Raw genomic sequence first — 22,062 nt, 5'->3', positions numbered from 1 at the left:
AAAAGCTATTTTTAGAGCGCAGGTATCACAAGAAGTACCAGTGATGTAATAGCTATATTGTCACAACATACGTCAACACATACCACTCCTAACCCTTAGAATAACATGCAGCCCACATAACTTTATCACCTTTCCGTTGCTATCGTGTTTGTCGTGCAGTCTTGAAAAAATTATCTTTAAGAGTATATCATATTAAGGGTTATGTTTTACTAGTGTATTGTGTTGTACTAGATTGGTTGATTGATGGATTGATGGCTACAATACTTTGATGGACAGATTACATTTCATATTGATCACAAACAGCACACACATTTATACCTTGGTAAACAAAACACACCGGCATGAAACATTTTTGAAGTTTTACTATTTCACAATTTTAATAAAATCTTTCAAGGTACAGTATGTAAATAGTACATGTTATGAAGACTCGCAAGGGAACAGAATTAGAAAAAGAAAACGATCAAAAAGAAACTTCACAAAAATAAGTTCACAGGGATTTGGTTGTAAAGAGCAGGATTACAAATACTGCATAAGTTCTTCTCAGATAGTTCATTTGAGGTTTGAATGTTAAACGTACGTTTGTGACCATCCTATGTTTTAAAATATGCATTTAATTCATATGCACTAGTGGAATCAAACAGCAGTTGTCTTCGTTTTGGAAAATGTGCCGTGACAAACGGATAAAGTTTAATTAAAGAATAGTGTAAAATATGTTTACACATACAGTGGTGCTACTGCATTCCACTGAGCACAAATAGTATCACTTTCTATATTGCTTTATTTACCCAGCACGCACTTGAATTTCTTTGAAATACATTAATGTCAATCCCTTTGCTGTAAAGAAAATGCTATGTGCTACTACAGGAAATTGATAACCCACATCTACGTCTTGGATGTTAAGAGGCATTTAACCATATAGTTGGTTAGTCGCAACCTCTTATATAAAAACTAAAGCAACAGTTTGGTAAAAGAACTATAACTAACTAACTATCTAAAATTAGCTTGAATTATGAGATTATGTTGTTGGAATGACTTTAGTTAGGCTCAAACCACCAAACAAAATGCAAGGGATGTTGGTAAAAACAAACTTCCAATAGCTGTGCATTGCTAATAATTACCAAGATGGCAATTAATTAGTACTGAATTATGTTTATTTACAGTAATAAATACTGTAAGAACTAGATATAGTTAAAACATGGCACAAAGTTATACTAAAGAGCTAAAATTGGACTTAAGGCAAAGTTGAGTAAAAGTATTTAAATAAGACGTTTGTAGCGCAAGTTCCATTACAATATATTGCAAGGCTTTTTGTCCTTGAAAGGGTTTTCTGAGGCAGGGATGCCCATGAGAAGAGGGTCATATTTGGCGTGCTCTCCACAGTACCGCATGAGGTCCGCTGAGGCTTTCGATATCTGGAAGTGTCAGGAGGTAACAAAGGTTTCATGATCCATGTACATTATCATTAGAAATTTAAACAAATTAAACCAATATTAGAAAAACAAAATGAACTTTACCTTTATCCTCTCAATACTGGCCTCAACTCTCAGTTGCTGTACCATCTTCCTAGCATGAACCAGGTTGTTTGAGCTGGCCATTTTAGAGGACATTTTTAAAACCATATAACTAGAAAGAAAAAAAGTGCAAAACATGGTCAATTACAAAATTTAGTGTCAATCAGGCTATGACCTTTTAACCAAGCACAAGAGAACAAAACATCTTTGACGTACTTTAAAGGAAATCATGACAACACACTATTGACAAATCTTACTTGAATGTTACATTGACACTTTTTTCCTAAGGGGCGCGGTTGCCCAGACAGGGTTTAGGTAATCCGGGACTAGACCTTATTTATATTAGGTAATTTTACAAACATATATTACCTTACAAAAAACACTACAGGTGTGCATCTTGAGACAAAACAATGTCACCGATATATGTTAAAATTAGCCAGGACATGGTGTTTTTAAGTTAAAGCAGATCAAACATGCATTTTAGTCTTGGACTAGGATAAGCCCTTTCCGGGAAACTGCCCCCAAGTGTCTAATAACATTTCTTACACAAACTGTGAGGTTAAAGGAGTAGTCCACTTTAGAGATGGGGTCCATTGACTTTTTATAGTAGGAAAAAAAATACTATGGAAAGTCAATGGGCCCCATCTATAAAGTGGACTACTCCTTTAAGTAAGAAATTTGCATTTAATGGATAAATCTTATAAAATACAATTATGCAACCTTCTCTGGAAGTAAATACATTACAATATGACAAAATATGTTTTATTGCTTTATCCATGGCCCAAATGTCTAAAACTACATTGTTTATTGTTTTTATAAAAAAATTAGATTTTCATCTTTATGTCAATGGTTTTATTTAACACTGTAAGGGAGCATTATTTGCATTTTTAAGGACACACCCAAAAACGGCACACTTTTGCTCAGACCTAATAAGTAGCAATTTTATCATGCTATAAAAAAAACTATCTTTGGAGTATTTTGAGCTAAAACTTCACATACGCACCCTGGGAAAACCAAATATTTATTTTACATCTTAAAAAAAATCTCATGATATGACCCCTTTAAACACAAAGTGACAGGTTGATGCTCACTAAGGGGGCGTGCACACCAAAGCTTTTATGCCCGCTGCCAGTGCATGTTTACAATTGTTTCCAATGGAAGCTCTGCGTTTTTCAACGTCCGCAATCAGTGCTGACTGAGCACAGAGAGTTGAGAAATATCAAACTTTGGGTGAAAAGCTCCGCTCGTCAATGTCAGTTCTCACATGGCCGTCCAATCACAGTGAAGGAGGGGCAGGACAAGTATCACAACAACCAACCGGCTCACAGCTCAAGTATCACAGCTACCAAAGCGCTCAGCTGGAGAAACCGGCGCTCAGCTTAAAAAACAGCTGGCAATCGGTGTCCTCCAGACTTTTTCAGCCTCGTTTAAAAGTTTTGGTGTAAACAACCCCTACTATTATGTCAGAGTACCGCTGCTTGTGTTGTTAATGACCATGCCGCACACAGATCATTTACATGTAGCCATTGATGAATAACTTTCACACACTTGCAAAATGAAACAAAAATGAAAGAGGCTGAAAGCAGTAGCTTAAGTTTTATCAATGATAGTCTGAACACTGTTGGTTCGCACTAGAAGTCAGGACCAATGTAAAAACATTGTGCTTGTACATCACACATTAGATCAATAGGCAGAGAGTAGACAGTCTTTTCAATCTGATCGAATGCGTTTTCGACTACCTCTGAATGTGGTCAAAAGTGGATGATCTGAAAGTGTTTTGCATCCCTTCACACCTGCATTTAGCATCATCCATTTGTGATCTGATCGACCAAAATACTTTAGGGCTTTTGAGACACACAAGTGATTTAAGTCTGTGTCCTGTTTTCTTTCTGTAGCCTAGTGGACATGGTGCATTTCTGTCATTCCCTGCATTCATTTCAAATATTTTTTAGCTTTCTCATTTCAAATCTATCCTGAAAGACCTGAATCTTTTTGAAATTGTAGGATTAAATAAGTCAGTCAGACTGGAGAAGGTGGATCGATCTGCAGAGTTACTTCATTCAAATGTTCATTCAATTATTACCTATAATCAGTTTCCACGTTCCTGTATTGCCTAAGTGTTGGAATGCGGATTTTGCATTACTTTACGAGCAAAGGACAATGTGGCAAACATATACTGTCACACCTGAACAATTTAATACACGAGAAAGCAGCCCAAAAATAATGGCAAAAGGTTTACTGGCATGTGGGTAGCCAAGAGGAAACATCACAGCATTATCATCTTGTGTTTTAGGTTAGGTAACTGGGCTAAAAAGCTTTTTGATTCAGAAGGGAGACGCCCGGTTTGGTTTGCTTTGCCTTACCTGCCTTGAGGAAGTTTGGTTGTGACATTATGTAACACATTGACAAAAGTATGTCATTGACCCTACATAGGGTCAAGTTACAGAAGCACTTTCCCAGAATATCCTGACTTCAGGCTATGAAAGAAGTTGTTATTAAGCAGATGACTACCACAAGAATTACAAGATGTTTTTCAATAATCTCTGCTTTGTGTAAACTTATTACACGGCACTCTAAAAAGCTTGATTCTGATTGGCCAGCCACAACATTCCAAGGTTTGTTCTTTTCAAATAACAATCTGCTAAACTAATTACACATGGCTGCAAATCATTTTGACAGGTACAGTTTAAAGTGCAGCTATTTCATTTCTAAAAACTTTATTTTGTGTATTTGGTATAATACAATGTGTTCATGTGGTTACATTATTTTACACCTGCCGTTAATTTTTGTAGCTCCAGAATTCACTCTTTTCCTCAAGCGCATTGATTTTTTATAAAACGTATAAATCTGGAAAGGGCTGTGTTCCTGATTGGCCAGTTAATCTGTATGTTGTGATTGGGCTGAATACCTCTGACTTCAGCCGGAAATATGACGCTCCTTACAATATTTGAAAGATTCGCTCACAATGCAATGTTTACTTTAGTTTTGTCTTAAAGGATTAGTCAATTTTCTTAATAAAAAAATCCAGATAATTTACTCACCACCATGTCATCCAAAATGTTGATTTCTTTCTTTGTTCAGTCGTGAAGAAATTATGTTTATACAGAAAACATTCCAGGATTTTTCTCATTTTAATGGACTTCAATGGACCCCAACACTTAACTCTTTTTACCGCCAGCGTTTTTACAAAAAGTTGCCAGCCAGCGCCAGCGTTTTTCATGATTTTCACAAAAGTTTAATGCCTTCCAGAAAATGTTCTTCTTTAAATATATAAACATACAATATACCAAATAAAAGAACAGACCCTCTGCTTTCAACAAAAAAAAAGTAGTTCTTTTGTAATCAGCTTTTGAATATGGGTAGGTTTCTGCAAAAACACCACATTTTGAGCAAAAAGCAGAGATAATTCCATTTTTGTGACGGACTTTTCATAAAGATCCCATTCAGAGCGATCTTTAAAACAGACACGGACATGCATCAGCTTGCCATAGGGCAATACTTCCGGTTTTAAAAAGTGGATAATAGCGATATTGCGGAAAGACGGAATACTTGTCAATGGCGGGGAAAGAGTTAACAGTTTTTTTTCAACGGAGTTACAAAGGACTCTAAACGATTTCAAACGAGGCATAAGGGTCTTATCTAGTGAAACAATTGTCATTTTTGAAACAAAACATAAAAAATATGCAGTTTTAAACCACAACTTCTCTTATATATCCGGTCCTGTGATGCGCCAGCGCGACCTCATGAAAAACTTCATCGCGTCAAGAGGTCACGGATGATGTATGCGAAACTACGCCCCAGTGTTTACAAGTGTGGAGAAAGAGGACCATTCCGACGTTGTTGTATGTGGAATGATACTAATTAATGTCTTTGTGTCAGTTTATTGTTTAAAATGGTCCGCAAATGTGCATTTCATATATGTAACACGTGACCTTTCTACGTCACTACGCAATTAGGTGAGGTCGCGCTGGCTCATCACACAGCCGGAGGAAGAAGATAATTTGTGGTTTAAAAGTGTATACTTTTATTTTTCTTGTCAAAAATGACAATCATTTCCCTAGATAAGACCCTTATGCCTCGTTTGGGATCGTTTTGAGTCCTTTGAAACTCCGTTGAAAAAACCTGTTAAGTGTTAAGTGTTGGGGTCCATTGAAGTCCATTAAAATAAGAAAAATCCTGGAATGTTTTCCTCAAAAAACATAATTTTTTCACGACTGAACAAAGAAAGACATCAAACTTTTGTATGACATGGTGGTGAGTAAATTATCTGGATTTTTTTCAAGAAAATGGACTAATCCTTTAAGACATTTCTCTTTAACAAAGCTATCACATAATTTGTCTATTAAATGTACTTATCACACGCTCGCTAGTACAGTTTAATCTTTGCCGCTGTATTCTGCTGCTTATGTTGTTCATAAATTTTCTGTGTTTTCTCCTGCATCTATTAATGTTAAGCTGCCTTGAAACAATTAGCAATTGTGAAAAGCGCTATATAAATAAAATTGAATTGAATTCAGGTTGTAGCGGTATTTGAAAGTAAGAGACGGCAGCTCTTTTGCAAGTGTGCGTCGATTTAGCGATGACAGCAGATAAGCCCCTGCCCTTTAGAGCAGATAATACAACATTTTTTAAAAACTTATAACTTAACTTCTTTCCATCATTTAAATTTGGTTGGGTGGTTAATAACAAAATTGTATGAGGTGTGACAAGCTCAGAACACATTTAATATCTCACTTTAGATCTAGCTCTATGCAGTAAATATTTTAGGTTAATAAACCAACCAAACTTCATCAGTGGATTCGTATCAGAAATTGGAATGCATTATTTTTGGCACTGTATATTTTGATTTGACTGGAATAGTTGCAAAGCAAGGTGAAATAAACGGATGCTACAAAAACATTAGAAAAAAATCTATAGCGTTGAGCCCTGTAATTGAAATATTCTGAATAAAAGCCTCTAACAATAAAATGCTCTATTAATACAGTCAATTTACAATAGCAATTTAGACCGAAAATATTCTTTTACAGACTACAATATGAAGTGTTAAGGTGATGTCATGCACTTGACCAGCCATTATACAGTATTAATGGCTGAGTCAAAAATAGCCACTGTGTAGAGACTCCCAGCAGATGGGAATATATGAACAATCCACAAAACACCCAATCCACAGTGAAAAGCGCAGGGCTGAGGCTACAATAATGGGCCATTATCGGCCAGTGCCTGGAGCTTAAACAAACACTAGCTCTTGGAGATAATGTCTCATATACGTCAGCGTGCGTGCGGCCGATAACCAGAAGCTGCGTGTTGGGGTTTCACCTTTTGGAAACAAAAGGCTTTGTTGTGAGGGGAAAAATGGTTTAGAGGTAATTCCCAAAGTCAAGCAACCCAGGAAAATTCTTGTATTTTTGCGGCTTGTAGAGAAATAATTGAAGAGGAAGCAGCTGCGGCCAAGTTGTGCATGTTTGCTGGCATGATGCCAGATATGCTGGTGCAACAGAGGTGCAATAAAACTCGTAACCATTGTGTTCTCTGCCTGCCACCCCCTGCTAAATGCCTCCATTCATCTCAGCAGCTGAGAAATGCACAACTATTCAACTCTGAACAACAAACTCACACCAACAGTCCTCTGCGTTCAGGCTACGGGTCTAAAACAAAGCAGTCTTTATAAAAAGCACAGGCACGGGTAGCTGTATAGGAGTACATCAGATTATATATCACTTTTCAAGGCCAAAGGTCTTGGTTTGGCTCCTCCCAGTTAATATGCTGGTGGGTTCAATAACAGGGATAACAGTAATGTCACAGAGCAGTGTCTGGGTTTGTGTTTTTACAGGGAGGGTCTTTGTACAGTTTTATTACAGGGGGTTCCCTCTGCAGAAAAATAAACAGAAGTTAAGAACGAGAACATGTAAGACTTGAAAACAAGCATGCATGTTTTAAAAGATGGCCAGAAATTCAAAACTGACTAAGAGACGGTAGAAATGAAAATGAGAATTGTTTCACTCAAGCAAAAATGTACAACAGACATCTTAAAAAGTTACAAGAAAGGGAAAATAAACAATGCAATAATAGTAAGACTTAAAAATACATGCTACCAGTGCATTGTGGGTGGTTGCCAGGGTGTTGCTATGCCGCTGCTTAGGTGCTCTGTTCTGGTGAAGGATTTTAATGGTTTGATATGTGCTTGTAAGGATTTTCTGGTTGATGGAAAAGTGGTTTATACACTGGACCAAATCAAAAATCTCACCTCTTAATATTGTTGAAAATAACCCAGCATTTTTTTTAGAGTGTATGGACAAGATATCACTTCATAGATTTAAAGGGATAGTTCACCCAAAAATAAAAATGTTGTCTTCATTTACTGACTCTCATGTTGTTAGAAACCTGTATAAATCTATTTGTTCTGATGAACATAAAGGAAGGTATTTTTGAGGAATGTTTACAACCAAACCATTTGTGAGCTGCATTCACTTCCATAGTAGGAAAACATAATACTATGGATGGAAGTCAATGGGGCTCATGAACGGTTTGATGACAACCATTCCCCAAAATATCTTCCTTTGTGTTCATCAGAACAAAGAAATTTATACAGGTTTGTAACAACATGAGAATGAGTAAATGATGACAGAATTTTCATTTTTGGGTGAACTATCCCTTTAAGTCTATTAAGTGATATTCTCAAAAACTGACGAACTCTAAAAAAATGCTGGGTTATTTTCAACCCAGCGTTGGGTTAAAAATCAACAAGCCTAGCAGATGTGTTGAAATGAACCCAGAAAATAGTTTATATTTGACCCAACAATGGGTTAAAACAACCAAGCATAGGTTAAATTACAACCCAGTGAGTTGAGTTCATCCCTTTTGTCCCAATGCTATAGATAAAAAAAATGATCCAGGTTTTTTGTATGTAGATGTTGCTTAGACCCCTTCAATGCAAATGTATTCGAGATTTATTTTTAAAAAATGCAAATCACTCATCTATCCTCAAAAAGAGTTTTTAATAGTGTTTTTTTTTTCATATTCCCAGCAACCATGACTGAGTAAAGCCCTGATCTCTGTGTGGCTGTCTGTAAAGTCACGAGAAACCAGAGAAACTGATGAGGGTGATTTGCGTGTGAAATACCTGAAATGTCCATGACGTACGAAAATGAGAGTACACATGGGAATAAAGAACAGCAAAGACAGTACACCTAAACAACCCGGCAACAAGCAATAACATGAAGTGAGACAAAGAGAGTCTGACATGCAAGACAGGCGCTTTGCATGTATTTGCATAAACCTTTATATTTACCTGAGGTGGGGAACCAAAAGTAGTGCCCATACCTTAAATGGTAAAAACTTAAAAAAAGAGTTCCATTTATTAACATTAGTTAACTACTTTATTTAACATTAACTAACAATAAATGAAGTTTTAAATGTCGGAAGGAACCTAAACATTCAGGTCCTGTCAATAATTTTAAAGAGCATATAAGCGGGTCAGTCTCAAAGGCTTTTGGTGATTCTTCAAGCATCACTACCTCATTGCTCTTTCCCTCTCTGGACATTTATACTACGGGTGGGTTGAACTTCGAGCCTTGGGTTCGAGCTCCCTTCGAGGACAGCAAGCCAAGTTTGTTTATCAATATTAAGACTAAATGCACAGGTGAACTTGTGAAACAATACTTCTACAACAATTATTTATTTTAGTATGTTCATTTTACCATTTACCAATGCATATTTAAAGAAAAACACTTAAAAAAAGAAGAGAACTTAGTTTGCAGCACTTCAACCTAGGCGCACATTAACATCATCACTTCCCCTATTGCTCAAACTTCCATCAATATTACTGCAACCAATGTCGAAGTGCTGCAAACGAAGTGCTCTTCCGCCATACAATATAGTTCTCATTTTTTATACAATTAATTACAAAAAAAATCGCCACATTATATTTTGTGCCACCATACTTACTTGTGTAACTACTCATGTAACAGTCTTTAAATAGGGAAAGCATGGAAGTGTTTGGTGGCTTCTAAATGTATCCCTGTTTGGATCCTGAGGAATGAATGGGGCTAGGCTAAATGCTAACATTTTCACAACGCACTGTACAAAGATTAAGTGCACGCATTAAAAAAAGATAAGTATGTATTAATTAATCCAAGTTGAGGTAAAAACATAGTAAAATACTGAAAAACAGTGGTGTTTTCCTTTACAAACAAATGTTGGATCTGACTGTTACCATAAGTTAATGCACAATTAACTAACAAGAATGAACAATAAGGACTAATAAATGCTCTAAAATAGTTTGCCGATTGTTAGCTAATGCATTTATAAATCCTAATAAATGAGAACTTATTTGTAACCGTGTTACCTTCTAAATTTGCCTGTAGTGTGACTGTGAATTAATTCTATCTTTCACAAAATTCACACATTTAGTGACAAGCCCACTTTACACTTCTTCGTTGATTGTACGACGTAGCCTTTGCAGAGACGCGAACCATACGCAGTAGCCTAAGGCGTAGCCTGGTGTGCACCTCTCTCAAAATGTAGCAACGTATCAATGCTATGCAGGCCACAAGCGGTGTGAATGGTCTGCTAGAACCCCTTCTTTAGGCTTTTGCCTTGATACTGTACATGCCCGTGGACATAGCCTCCTAGCGATCTGCATGTGTCATTGCACAACAACGACGCAGATGTGTGAATGAAAACTGAAGCTCAGCCTAGAGGCTACATTGTAGGTCCTACGCAGAGCTAGAAAGCTTAAGTTTCACATTTATAAAGCAATGTTATGAACATCTGAACTTCCCAATTCTCATACTTTGCAGGCTTTAGTATTTCACAGAAATTCTGTGTAGCTGCCTTCCATGAGCACAGTTAGAGGAATTCCACAAACGAACGCCTCCGGATTCTTTTGTATGTCACATGAACTGTTGTGTCACCAGAGGATCAAAGATCCTTTCCATGAATTCATCAGCACATGACAACACCCTTATGATAAATCACACTGCTAGGGGTCAACACTGGCCCCATAACACCGAATAAAGCCTAGAGGATAGTACTGTATCATATTAAGGAATAGAGCCACCTGCATTGGAAAAACACTATGTGGAGGGATTTCATACATTTATTAAGACTCGCTGTGCTTTATTTGTAAATGGTGAGAAAAGACAAAAATCTTTTCAATTGGCACATGCTAAGCATTTGCTAATGTGGTTGTTTTCTTCCTCAAGTATATTTATATTACATTTATGCATTTGGCAGCAGTTTTATTGAACGTGACTTACAGTGCATTCAAGCGGTAAATTTAGAAGTATGTGTTTCTTGGGAATCGAACCCACAACCTTTTCTGCTGCTATCGCAATGCTTTGCCAGTGGATCTACATGAACACAAGCCACAAACGCCGACTTACAGTGTCAATGATATTCAATTTTTTTCCAGTGGCACAAAGGTCAAACTTTTTATTTGATGTAGTGTGGAGCAAGTTTAAAATAGCCTTAGGAAAGACTACTAATTATCAGCTCTATGGATCTGTGCCCAATAAAAGCAGCATGCATGGCAAGGTAAGGCAGTGATCCTGTGACTTGCTCATGGAAATACACTGCTAATATTACACACCATACAAAACATATAATTTAAAGAAAACACCACCTTTTTTCAATATTGTACTATGTTCTTACCTCAACTTAGATGTATTAATACATACCCATCTTTTTTTCAATGCATACAATAAATTTTTATACAGCGCATCATGATTGTGTTAGCATTTAGCCTAGCCCCATTCATTTCTTAGGATCCAAACAGGGATGAATTTATGGCGCTTTTCCATTGCATAGTACCCCACGGTTTAGTTTAGTTTGGGTCGGGTCAGCTCACCTCACTTTGGCGTGGTTAGCTTTTCCATCGAGTTTAGTATCACTTCGTAGTGGGAGGGATTATAGGCGTGTCGTTATATTTACGCTGCCTACTGCTGTGACATCATACACGTGAGAGCGTTGTTGTACATTCCCATACGTTCATTTATTTCTCAGTCTGCCACAAAATTAAAATTGGCCACAACAAATAGATGTTTGCACATCGCGTTTATAACTACCTCTATCTCATATGATAGTTTCTGTTCAAACACCCGACCCGTGGCGTCAGTCGACAGTGCTCCGCTGAGCCTCATTCAAGTTGCATATAAGCATATATAATGCGGACGTGCACGTCGCGAATGTGCCGCAACAAACTGCAAGTCTGGAAAAAACTGTTATGGTGTCCTGGAATCTCAACCTGCGGATGTTTTTTATCGCTAAAAGGGTGTTTGGAAACTTATAGCAGAACACAGATAACAACATGTTTGCTTGAGACAGCGCAAGCTAGCAGTAAGCTAAAGCTAATATTTACATTATAGCGATGACGTGACGATTCTCTCAGACCAATCAGTGATCTACAGTGTTTTCGCGTCACGTTTGGTATCAGCTCGGGTCGCTTGGAACCCCAACCGAGGTGGTACGAAAAAAAGTATCGGGTACTACGTACTGCACCCGATGGAAAAGCTCCCAAAAGTAAACTGACCCGACCCAAACTAAACTAAACCGTGGGGTACTATGCAATGGAAAAGCGCCATTAGAAGCCACCAAAACTTCCATGTTATCCCTATTTAAAGACTGTTAACATGAGTAAGTAAGGTGGCACAAAACAAAACGTGGTTATTTTTTTTAAGCGGATAAAAATTAGAACTATATTGTAAGGTGGAAGAGCACTTATTTGCAGCACTTCGACCTCGGCGCGCAGTAACATCATCACTCCTGACTACTCCCCCTCTCGCTCAAACTTTCGTCAATATTACTGCCCCAGACGTCGAAGTGCTGCAAACTAACATTCACACGGGGCGTAAGCGTTAACGTTTGATGGAAGCCTTGTCTGAAGCGTTGCCAACAGCCAATCTCAGTGGCCACAACACTTCCTCCGGTCTTCCATAAACGTAATTGGCTGGCTCTGCCTAGGTTATTTGCATAAGGCGATCTGATTGGCTGACGCACACATTGGCGCTCGAAAAGTTAAGAAATGTGACGTGGCACCAATGGATCCACAATTCAGTTTGGCAATGCATGACGTCACCCATTAAAAGTGCTCTTCCGCCATACAATATAGTTCTCATTTTTTATCCGCTTAAAAAAATAGCCACATTTTATTTTGTGCCACCATATTTACTTGTGTAACTCCTCATGTAACAGTCTTTAAATAGAGAAAACATGAAGGCTAAATGCTAACACATTCACGAGGCGCTGTACAAAGATTAAGTGCATGCATTGAAAAAACGATAGGGATGTATTAATTTGTCTAAGTTGAGGTAAGAACATAATAAAATACTGAAAAACGGTGGTGTTTTCTTTTAAGAGCTTTGTGTGATATCAGAAAATAAAATAGACTTGGTGTATAGAGGCAAACACCCAATCATAGCTGTCACTCATTAGAATTATGGGTGAAAACTTTTTATGGATAAGGCAGATGATACAAATGAAGTGGCTTGTTGTTTAGTTCTCAAAGAACTTGATCTGCCTGCCAAAAGAGATCATTTGGTAAGTGTCAGATATCTGTGATGGGTCATTTTACCCTTTCACATGATTTGGGCATGAAACCATCTGATTTGAAGTTAGAGACGCTACTGCAACAAGGTAATTGCAATTTTATGAGAAAGAAAATTGACCTATATAAGTCACAAGTAAGAAGAAAAAAAATCAAGGACAAATGTCGATGCATGTGACTAGGAGGAGCTTCAAGGACCTTCAAAGGGTGAATGAAAAGAGAAAGCACTGATTCTAAAGTGAAACTATATGGGGTGGAATGCAGTACCCAATATTGAAAAGACAATATAAAACAGCATATGCTCCCTGGGAAATCACACATAGGACTTTTTCTTATATCATTTCCATTTAGTTTTCAAGAGAACTTTTTTGCAACTTTGCGATAGAGGGCAGAAGGCCCTAAAAAAAATGGATGGTGAGACAAGACTAAAATGTTGTTAATAGGCACTTTGCTAATGTGTTCATTGTGGATTTTAACATGTCTTGGTCTATACAAATAATATGCAGCTTGCTTTCCTAAACACATCAATCTTTAAAATCATTACATTGTGAGAAGCAGAACCATTAATAGAATCAAGTTCCCTACCGATGTCACATTGGAAGTTAGAACTAATAATATTCTTGTCAATTTCTTTGACCACTTGTTTTCAAATGCCCTTCGATCTACAATGAACAACTTGCTTCTAGCATCAAGTCCAATTGAAGGTTGTGCTGACAAAGAAGGAAGAGAAAGTGAGATGATCGTCTGGACACAGAGAGCACTTGTATAACTCTGTGCCACCTGCAAGCCCCATCCTGTTAAAAGAGGAACCAAGGACAAAACATAGTGGGGCCCAACGGCCACCCTGAGCTTTTCCCACACAGAATCTTTCCCACAAAACTCCCATCACAAGCATCCTCTCCCAACCTCAGTTGTTTGAGGAAGCTTCCCAAACTTCTCACAATCCCAGCATTGTCCCATCCGACAGTGAACTTCCCCTCCGGCTTACACGGGGCTTTGTTTGAGAGGTTTGTCACTACACAGAATCCCAGGCACCTGAGACCTGTTTACTGCAACAAGCACTTTCTCAGTTTACCGCATGAGACACCTTGCAAGATCAATGTCTTCCATTCATCAGCTGACACAAACAAAGCCACTTCCTTGAATCTTACCCATCCCTGCTCTCATGGAAAAGCGATACTTTCCCTACCTGCCCAGCAGGAAATCATTTTGGCAGAGGGACCTCTACGCAAAAACGGAAGTTATGTCCATGTAAGTACAGGCAGGCTGTCATATATTGCAAGGTTATTGCAGGAAAGACACACCTATTACTTTAAAGCAGGCTGTGCTTGGGTTACAGCCCTCAGGAATGCTTTTTACAAAAAAGGTGGAAAATCTTTTACTCATTTGCATTAAGTTTATATAGTTACCATTGCCAAAAAAGCATTTCACCAATAGCAAACATAGCACAATAACCAAATCTCTTTCCATTTTGGTGAAACACTCCCCTATTGATCTCTTTTCAAAAATGCTCATGTTTAACAGATAAAGTCACACATACATGATTGTTCTTAAAGAGAACATCTGTGTTACTTAGAAATTTATCAGGATTGCGTGAGTACTGGTGCCTGACAGCAAGCTGATATCAACCAATGTAAACTTTGGCCAACTGGTCTCGGTTACGTTGAAAAAAGGACATACCATTATCCCCATCTGTCCGTGTTAATGAGTGTTCATAATGCGTCGTGCCACAGGTCTGACCCCAACAGACCTATCAACAATGGAAAACTGTGTCAACAGGCAGCTTTTACACAACAATCTATGGCTTTCATCTCTACAGCATTATTGCAAGTCGCTTACGCCATCTACTGGAGCGATATGGTCACAAATCTGTTAGCGTCAGGATACCTACATATGTAAATATACCATGTTTGACAATCAAAAAGACCAGGTTTATGGGGTCAAAATCAACTTGACACATCTCTGAAATTCTGATAATCTGAATTTTTTAATAGATACATGGAGTGCACAGCTGCAAAAGTCATTTCAAATCTACTTTTTCCATGTTTAAAGGGATAGTTCAGCCAAAAAGGAAAATTTTGTCATCTTTTACTCACTCTCATGTTGTTACAAACCTGCATAAGTTTATTTGTTCTGAAGATATTTTGAGAAATGTTTGTAACAAACCATTAGTGGACCCCATTTACTTCTGTAGTATACTTTAAAGGGAATGGGGTCCATAAACAATGTGGTACAAACATTTCTCAAAATATCTTTCTATGTGTTCATCAAAACAAAGAAATGTATACGGGTTTGTAACAACATGAGAGTGAGTAAATGAGAAAATTTTCATTTTTGGATTAACTATCCCTTTAAGTGCTATAATTGGGTCCCCAGTGCTTATATCAACCTAGAACATGTGAAAAAGATCAACACAGTAACTTAGTTTTGGTAAACCATTCTCTACAAGCATGTGAAAACACAGGTCAATGAAATTTGGCTCCCCTTGTGATGTCAGAAGGGGATAATACCGCCCACGGCACTGCCATTTAGTGCGGAGATCTGCTCATTTGCATTTTAAAGGACACACCCAAAACGGCACATTTTTGCTCACAACTACAAAGTGGAAATTTGACCATGTTAAATTAATACATTATCTATGGGGTATATTGAACTAAAATTTACAAGGAGGACAATAGAGGGGCCTTGAAGTGAAAATTGAACCCCTGCATTAAAGGAATCACATCTCCAATCAGGGGATTTTTTTGCATTTACTGTTTTTGTCTTTTGTCTGTAAGAGCACCCAAACATTACTGAGCATTTTAAACCAATTATCCTATTGTAACTACTTACATATTTCTTTGTAATACACTTACAATGCCTTTGTTATATGTATTTCATATAGTAATAAGTGATTATGTATAATTAAATGCAACTAGCCCTAACCAAACCCTAACCCCATAGTAAGTAATGTTGTTAATTAATATTACTCTGTAGTTAATTATATAATTACACTGTAACAAAGACACCTTAAAATAAAGTGAAATCAATTTCTCAAATTAATAAAACTAAATAAATTAAGGTATTTAAATAAATACACTAACAAATAAATTGTTAAAAATATCAATATGGAGATTTATATTACCATTAGATGGCACCAGAGTGTTATAAGAACTAGGTTTAGAAAAATCTGGCATGGAATGTCCTTATCAAAAAAAACCCAGAGGAAGTAAAAATATTATCCAGAGATCTTTCATTCATATACAACAAACTTTATGACCTTTTCTGTATCTACAAACAATTCAGTCTGTTATGCTAAGGTATTTGAGACATAAACAAACACTTCTGACAGTGCACTCTAAAAAATGCTGGGTTGTTTTTAACCCAGGGCTGGGTCACTATTGGACAGAACACACTGCCGGGTTAAAATGACCCAACTGCTGGGTTATTGTCAATCATCCATGTTGAAACAACCCAACAGTTGGGTTAAAATAACCCAGCAGTTGGGTAATTTTAACCCGGCAGTGTGTTCTGTCCAATAGTGACCCAGCCCTGGGTTAAAAACAACCCAGCATTTTTTAGAGTGTGGAAGTACATGACAGCTTCAACAATAAATCAAATCAACAATCAAATTCAAATTATGCTGGGACACTGGAGAACATAATGTAGAGTTTACTCTACCTTTACAAATGTACAAATTCTCATCAATCTTATATCCATTACTCTTAGTCTAATCTTATGCACGGGCATCACATTTACTGCACGGTGCAAACACTAATAACATGCATTTAAAGCTCAAATGATTAACCAAGTAGGTCAAGGAAAGTCAAAGTGTAACACAAAGGTTAAAACATTCTTGACTACTATATTTTCTAGGGATGCACCGATAGGGTTTTTTTGGGCCGATACCGATACCGATTTAAACAGACAACTTCTGGCCGATACCGATGCCGATACCGATATTAAATACTTGTATACAATACTATACAGTTGGTCTATTTGCTAGTTTATTTCTGCATCAAATTATTTTTACTGAACATGGATTTGATCTAATTAACATTCAACTGACCAACATAATAAGAGAGACACAAATTAAGCTTAAACAAATATAATAAGACAACATGACAACCTTCAAAGGTGGTTTTTGCTATTCAGCATTTATTTTATTAACAACATTAACTCGTTTTTTTACATATAATGGATTTCTTTATGCAGTTAATTAATAGGCCGATACCGATTGTTTTTCTCGTTGCCGATATGCCGATGGTTTCAAATTCATCAAAAATCGGCCGATAAATATCGGCGGCCGATACATCGGTGCATCACTAATATTTTCTTCAGTATTTTCCAGTTGACAGAACTGTCACATTCATTATTAAATGCTCAGCTACGACTACAACATGAATAACAATGACATATGGAAATGAAACGTTATTATACAGATTCTATCTGCAGATTTTAATTGTTCTAATTCTAGTGAACTCATGAGGAAGATACAGATAATGGTACTGCATGATGTTAGCGATCAGGTGCAACTAAGTGGTGTCCTTGGCACAATCGCTATTCTACAATCTTTGAAATGTTTACAATGCCTTAAACAGAAGTTCATATGATGAAAACATTGCAAGAAGAGATCTTTGCTTTAAGCCAGCTCGGGGTCTTGTTCATTGATAAATGTTGATGTGAAACATGTGTCATTACAGTACTATTCTTTTTCTCTCTGGATCAATGACTTCAAAACGCTTTTCTAATATAGCACAAGCTAATTTTTTTTACTAATGGACAGTATGTACATGTTATGCATAAAAAACGCAAACTGTGCATAAAGTTAGACCCGACAGAAATGTATCTAGTCCAACAGAAAGTAGCACTTTCTACACTTCAACATAATAAACTTTGTAAGCTAAAGTGAGAGTCGTAAATTAAAAAATAGCTCAGCCAACAACAAAAAAATGCTGATTACCGGTATTGAAAAAATTAAGTGGTATGAAGTTCCAAACCCACTTGACCTTTTGTTCTGTGTATCATAAAATGAAAACTTTTAATATTTACTTCCTTACAATTAACATGAAGAGAGTCTGATAGCTTTGTGTGGAAAACAAAACAAAATGAGAAAAGGTAGCAATTTTCCGCTGTGCACAAAACAATTTAAAAGTCAGACATTTTATGATCCAGTTCACTATTGTTAATGAAATGACCTGGCACATTTCCGTAGCCCATTTCAACAAACTGATCCAATGATCCCATTACATTGGTTCATGGAGGGAGTCCAGGGACCAGCTGAAAAACACACTAGACATCAGAAAACTTTATTCAAATGGACCACTTTGTATCCTTCCTGAAGATTAAACAACAAGTATAATTCTTTAGAATTTCACATGTGTACAGATGACACACAAGCATATGAGTAAACCATGTTTTTAAATAACAAATATGGGATATAACAGCTTGTTTGGCTTGTGAGGAAACCAAAAGGGTGCAACACTTTATTTCTCAATCAAATTGAGAAAGGATATAAACTATTGCAACAATTGGGAACATAAAGTTACTAAATCGCTAACAACTTACTGCATTAATGATGATATTATTATTAGTATATATAAAGAGTTTTGTTCCAAAACACAATAAATATATTTTGACTAATTTTGGTAAAAATGTGTTTTCTATACTAAGAAAGTGATACTTTTTAATTTTCAAAGATTAATTATAAAAACTAATTATTTTTCCAAAAAAAAATGCAATAAATACATGACAACTTTTTTTCAAAATGCTATAAATCTATTGAATCAATATATAAATGTGCATTCATCTTTTACATGTTATATTCATTTAGTTGACTAGTGGTATAAACATTAATGGCATTAATCAAAACACTTACTTTGTCATATTAATAACACTGTCATTGCTGCTGTTATCCTTTGGATGTCGTTTCTGAACTTTTTCGACAGCGATCAGCTGTAAAATTTTTTGGTCCTGCTCGATTTTCATTGACTTTGTGTAAAATAATGTAAAGTTTTTCATAAGATCCCCTGGGGTCAATGTTTTAGCATGACAGAAGCTTGATGCTGTTGGGAGAACAAGCAACAGCCGGCATTTTTCCTTCGCACCCGTGTTTCTCACGAAAATTATTAGATTTTGATGGCTTACGTTTCTTCCCCACCACAGAAAACCACACAGGTTTATCAATGCCATCAAAATTATTAATTTGTTTGTTTGTTGATCACGAAGTACAAAGTAGATGAAGAAAAACTAGGATTCTGTGTTAATTCAAAGCGCCGCCATTATTGTTTACAATGTGTGGAATGGTGCGCTGTGATTTATTGAGCAGATTTATTGCATTTTCCAGAGAAGTAGGACTGGTTTTTATCGCGTTTTGGAAAAAAAGGGAGTAAAGATGACAAAATAACACGTTGGATATCGGATTTTGCGTAAAACGTAGAATTTACTTTTTAATTCTAACCTGATATAATACTGATTTTGGCTGTAACTAATTTTTTTAAAATGGAGTTGCATTTTTAACCAAACTCTTCATATATAATATAACAGTAACAGTGGATTGAATAAATAAAACCTCAAAAAGACTGAACTAACAAAAGAAAGACAACTAAGCTGAAAAGTAGGACTGTGCCAAATAATAACTGTGTCACAGCTTGTAACTCTATGAAAAACATTTCCTGATCTAAAGGGAAGAGCCTGCAGGTTCTGACAGAATTAAAATCTTTTTCTGTGGTTCACAAGTATTTTAAGCACTTTGAGAGCTAGCCAGTTCCCAGGAAAGAACACATATAGATAAAAAAATGTATAGCCTAGTGAATACACTGTAAGTCACTTTGGAAAAATGCCAAATGCATTAAAATGTAACACTGGCTGGTCTAGATAAGCTGGACACTGTTTATTTCCTTTTAATCTGTTTCGATATTGCATATAAAAGACCTGAGGGCTTTTTGTCCAGTCACATCCTCTGCCTACACACACAGACACACAGAACATAAACACTGTGGTTAATCACTGCTATGCTAACAATTACCTACTAACTCACAGAAAAGCCAAGGGACTGTACTTTATCTCATGACAAGAAACAATTATATAAATATATATATAAGGAATAGTTTTTTTTTTGCTAAGTAAAAATGCTGTTTTTAATTATTATAATGCCATTCCAATCACCATAAGTCAACATTCTTTTTACAAGAATCATCATGCAGCTCCATTCAATCAGAGATCGTATATTAAGCTCCAAAAAAGGAAATTATAAACTGTAACATAAAACAGTTACAAAAGTTTCCCAAAACACTGACTGTCACAAAAGACTGATCATAACAAGACTAAGTTATAACACACAAATTATATGGATATGATTATTTGGATCCTTACCAATTATAAGAAATAAAGAGCTTCATAGAGATTCTTCATTTACTCTTTTTTTCCAGATAAAATAACAGCATTCAGGTTTGGAATGACATCAGACTGAGAATCACAAAATGATCTTCTTGGTGGAACAACTTTTCTTTACTGAAAAACTGTACTTTTGCATCATTTTGACATCGACTATATATACTTGTGGGAAGGTTTTCTGATACCATCCAAACACATTTCCACCTTAAAATTATACAAATCTGTCTGAATACTAAGCTTTTAAGATATTGAACTTCAACGTTTTGGCATTCTGTTCAACTTTACAGATAAACCCTTTTTCTTTTCCAAAAGAAAGTCCCAAAATGTACACAACTTAAAAAATATCACATTATGTAAATAAGTTGTCAGATAACTCAATTTTGACAAAAATGTCAGATAGAACCTTAAAAGGGACGATGTTTCAAAATTGATCGGTCTAATTTTTAAATCAATGCTCCATCAAAGTGAAGGCAAGATGAGGCTACTAGAAAGGGTATAAGAGACTGCAAACAGTATGGCATCAGAGTAGTGATGGATGGACAGCAGCAGGCACTGCCCACAAAACAAAACCCCAGGAAGCTCCTTGGGAAACCTCGATTAGGGCAAAAATAAGAGTTTAATACATTTTAAAGAATGTGGGCTCTGGCTTTCATAACCCGTATTCAATGTGTTTTAGACGCATACAAGTTAATAAACACACTTAAAATCAAGTTATGTATTTACCAGCTGCTGGTGTATCGTCACCTGAAAACCATGTTTATGCCATTTTATAATATAAGGCTACTATAATAAAATGAAAATACGTGAATTGCATAAGTGTAATTTGCAAAGGGTGCATACCAAGCATTGTTTGTAAATTTTGAAGTTTAGCAGATTATCTCGCTCAATCTTTCGCACGACCTTTCAGCCGCAATAGTTTGTGATCTGCTTCACAACTCGACATAAACTCCTGCTTAAACGGTTACGAGGCGACAACTTTATCTTTTCTACACAAATCTGCATCAAAGACACAAAAATAAAGGTACACCCACCCCATCCAGTCTTATGTACACAAAATACACCCTGAAGTAAAGCTTAAAGCCCATTCGCCGTCGACAGTTTTCTCTTACCTTTAACAAAGTATCGCAGTGTGCTCTTCTGATAAATCAGTGTAGAGAAGGCAACATACGTCCTCAGATTGGTTTCACAATGGTCCTTATTAAAAAATGCCAGACAAAAGGGAACTCAAAACAGGTTTAAAGTTGATTTCATTCTTTATCACGATTGAAAAGTAATCTTGTTAGTTTGTGAATGACACCGTTTGTAGCACTTCCACCTACGCTGACCAATCACACTCGCCACAAGGTATGACGACACACTCGACCTTTTACAGAGAGAAGACGCGCAGATTGTTTTTCACCCCCATTTCTCCTTAATTCAGGCGCCCTCTTTCTGTGACCCTGGGAACAATACATCTCTCACTCACCTTTACTAGCTCCAGACCGGTGTATCTCAACCTTTTTGACTTCAAGACCCTCCTATTGCCCATAACAATATTTGAAGCTAATCCCACTCTCAATTTCTGCCCAAACACTAAGAAACACTTATTTGAATAAAGTTTGTCTTAAGTTCTCTTGAGGACCCTTGGGCGTTTGA

At 36.6% G+C, this 22,062-nt stretch overlaps 1 protein-coding gene across 2 annotated transcripts; it reads right to left on the bottom strand.

The window, feature by feature from the left end:
- Window positions 1-348: 348 nt before the first annotated feature.
- Window positions 349-21,789, bottom strand: gng12a (guanine nucleotide binding protein (G protein), gamma 12a). Of its 2 annotated transcripts, XM_065275998.2 has the most exons (4): window positions 21,537-21,789; window positions 14,734-14,803; window positions 1,515-1,623; window positions 349-1,412 (listed from the first exon to the last, which is right to left on the bottom strand). In XM_065275998.2, exons 3-4 carry the CDS (start codon window positions 1,617-1,619, stop codon window positions 1,287-1,289), a joined length of 231 nt encoding a protein of 76 aa, XP_065132070.1. In that variant the 5' UTR covers window positions 1,620-1,623; window positions 14,734-14,803; window positions 21,537-21,789; the 3' UTR covers window positions 349-1,286. The 2 variants fall into 2 exon arrangements, with proteins under 2 accessions (XP_065132070.1, XP_065132069.1); XM_065275997.2 differs by lacking the exon at window positions 14,734-14,803 and having other exon boundaries at window positions 21,537-21,779.
- Window positions 21,790-22,062: the final 273 nt, after the last annotated feature.

Source organism: Paramisgurnus dabryanus, chromosome 6 (genome assembly GCF_030506205.2).
Source record: "Paramisgurnus dabryanus chromosome 6, PD_genome_1.1, whole genome shotgun sequence".
Lineage (NCBI taxonomy): Eukaryota > Metazoa > Chordata > Actinopteri > Cypriniformes > Cobitidae > Paramisgurnus > Paramisgurnus dabryanus.
The sequence above is the reverse complement of the archived record's forward strand: the minus strand, read 5'-3'. Positions and strand labels throughout refer to the sequence as shown.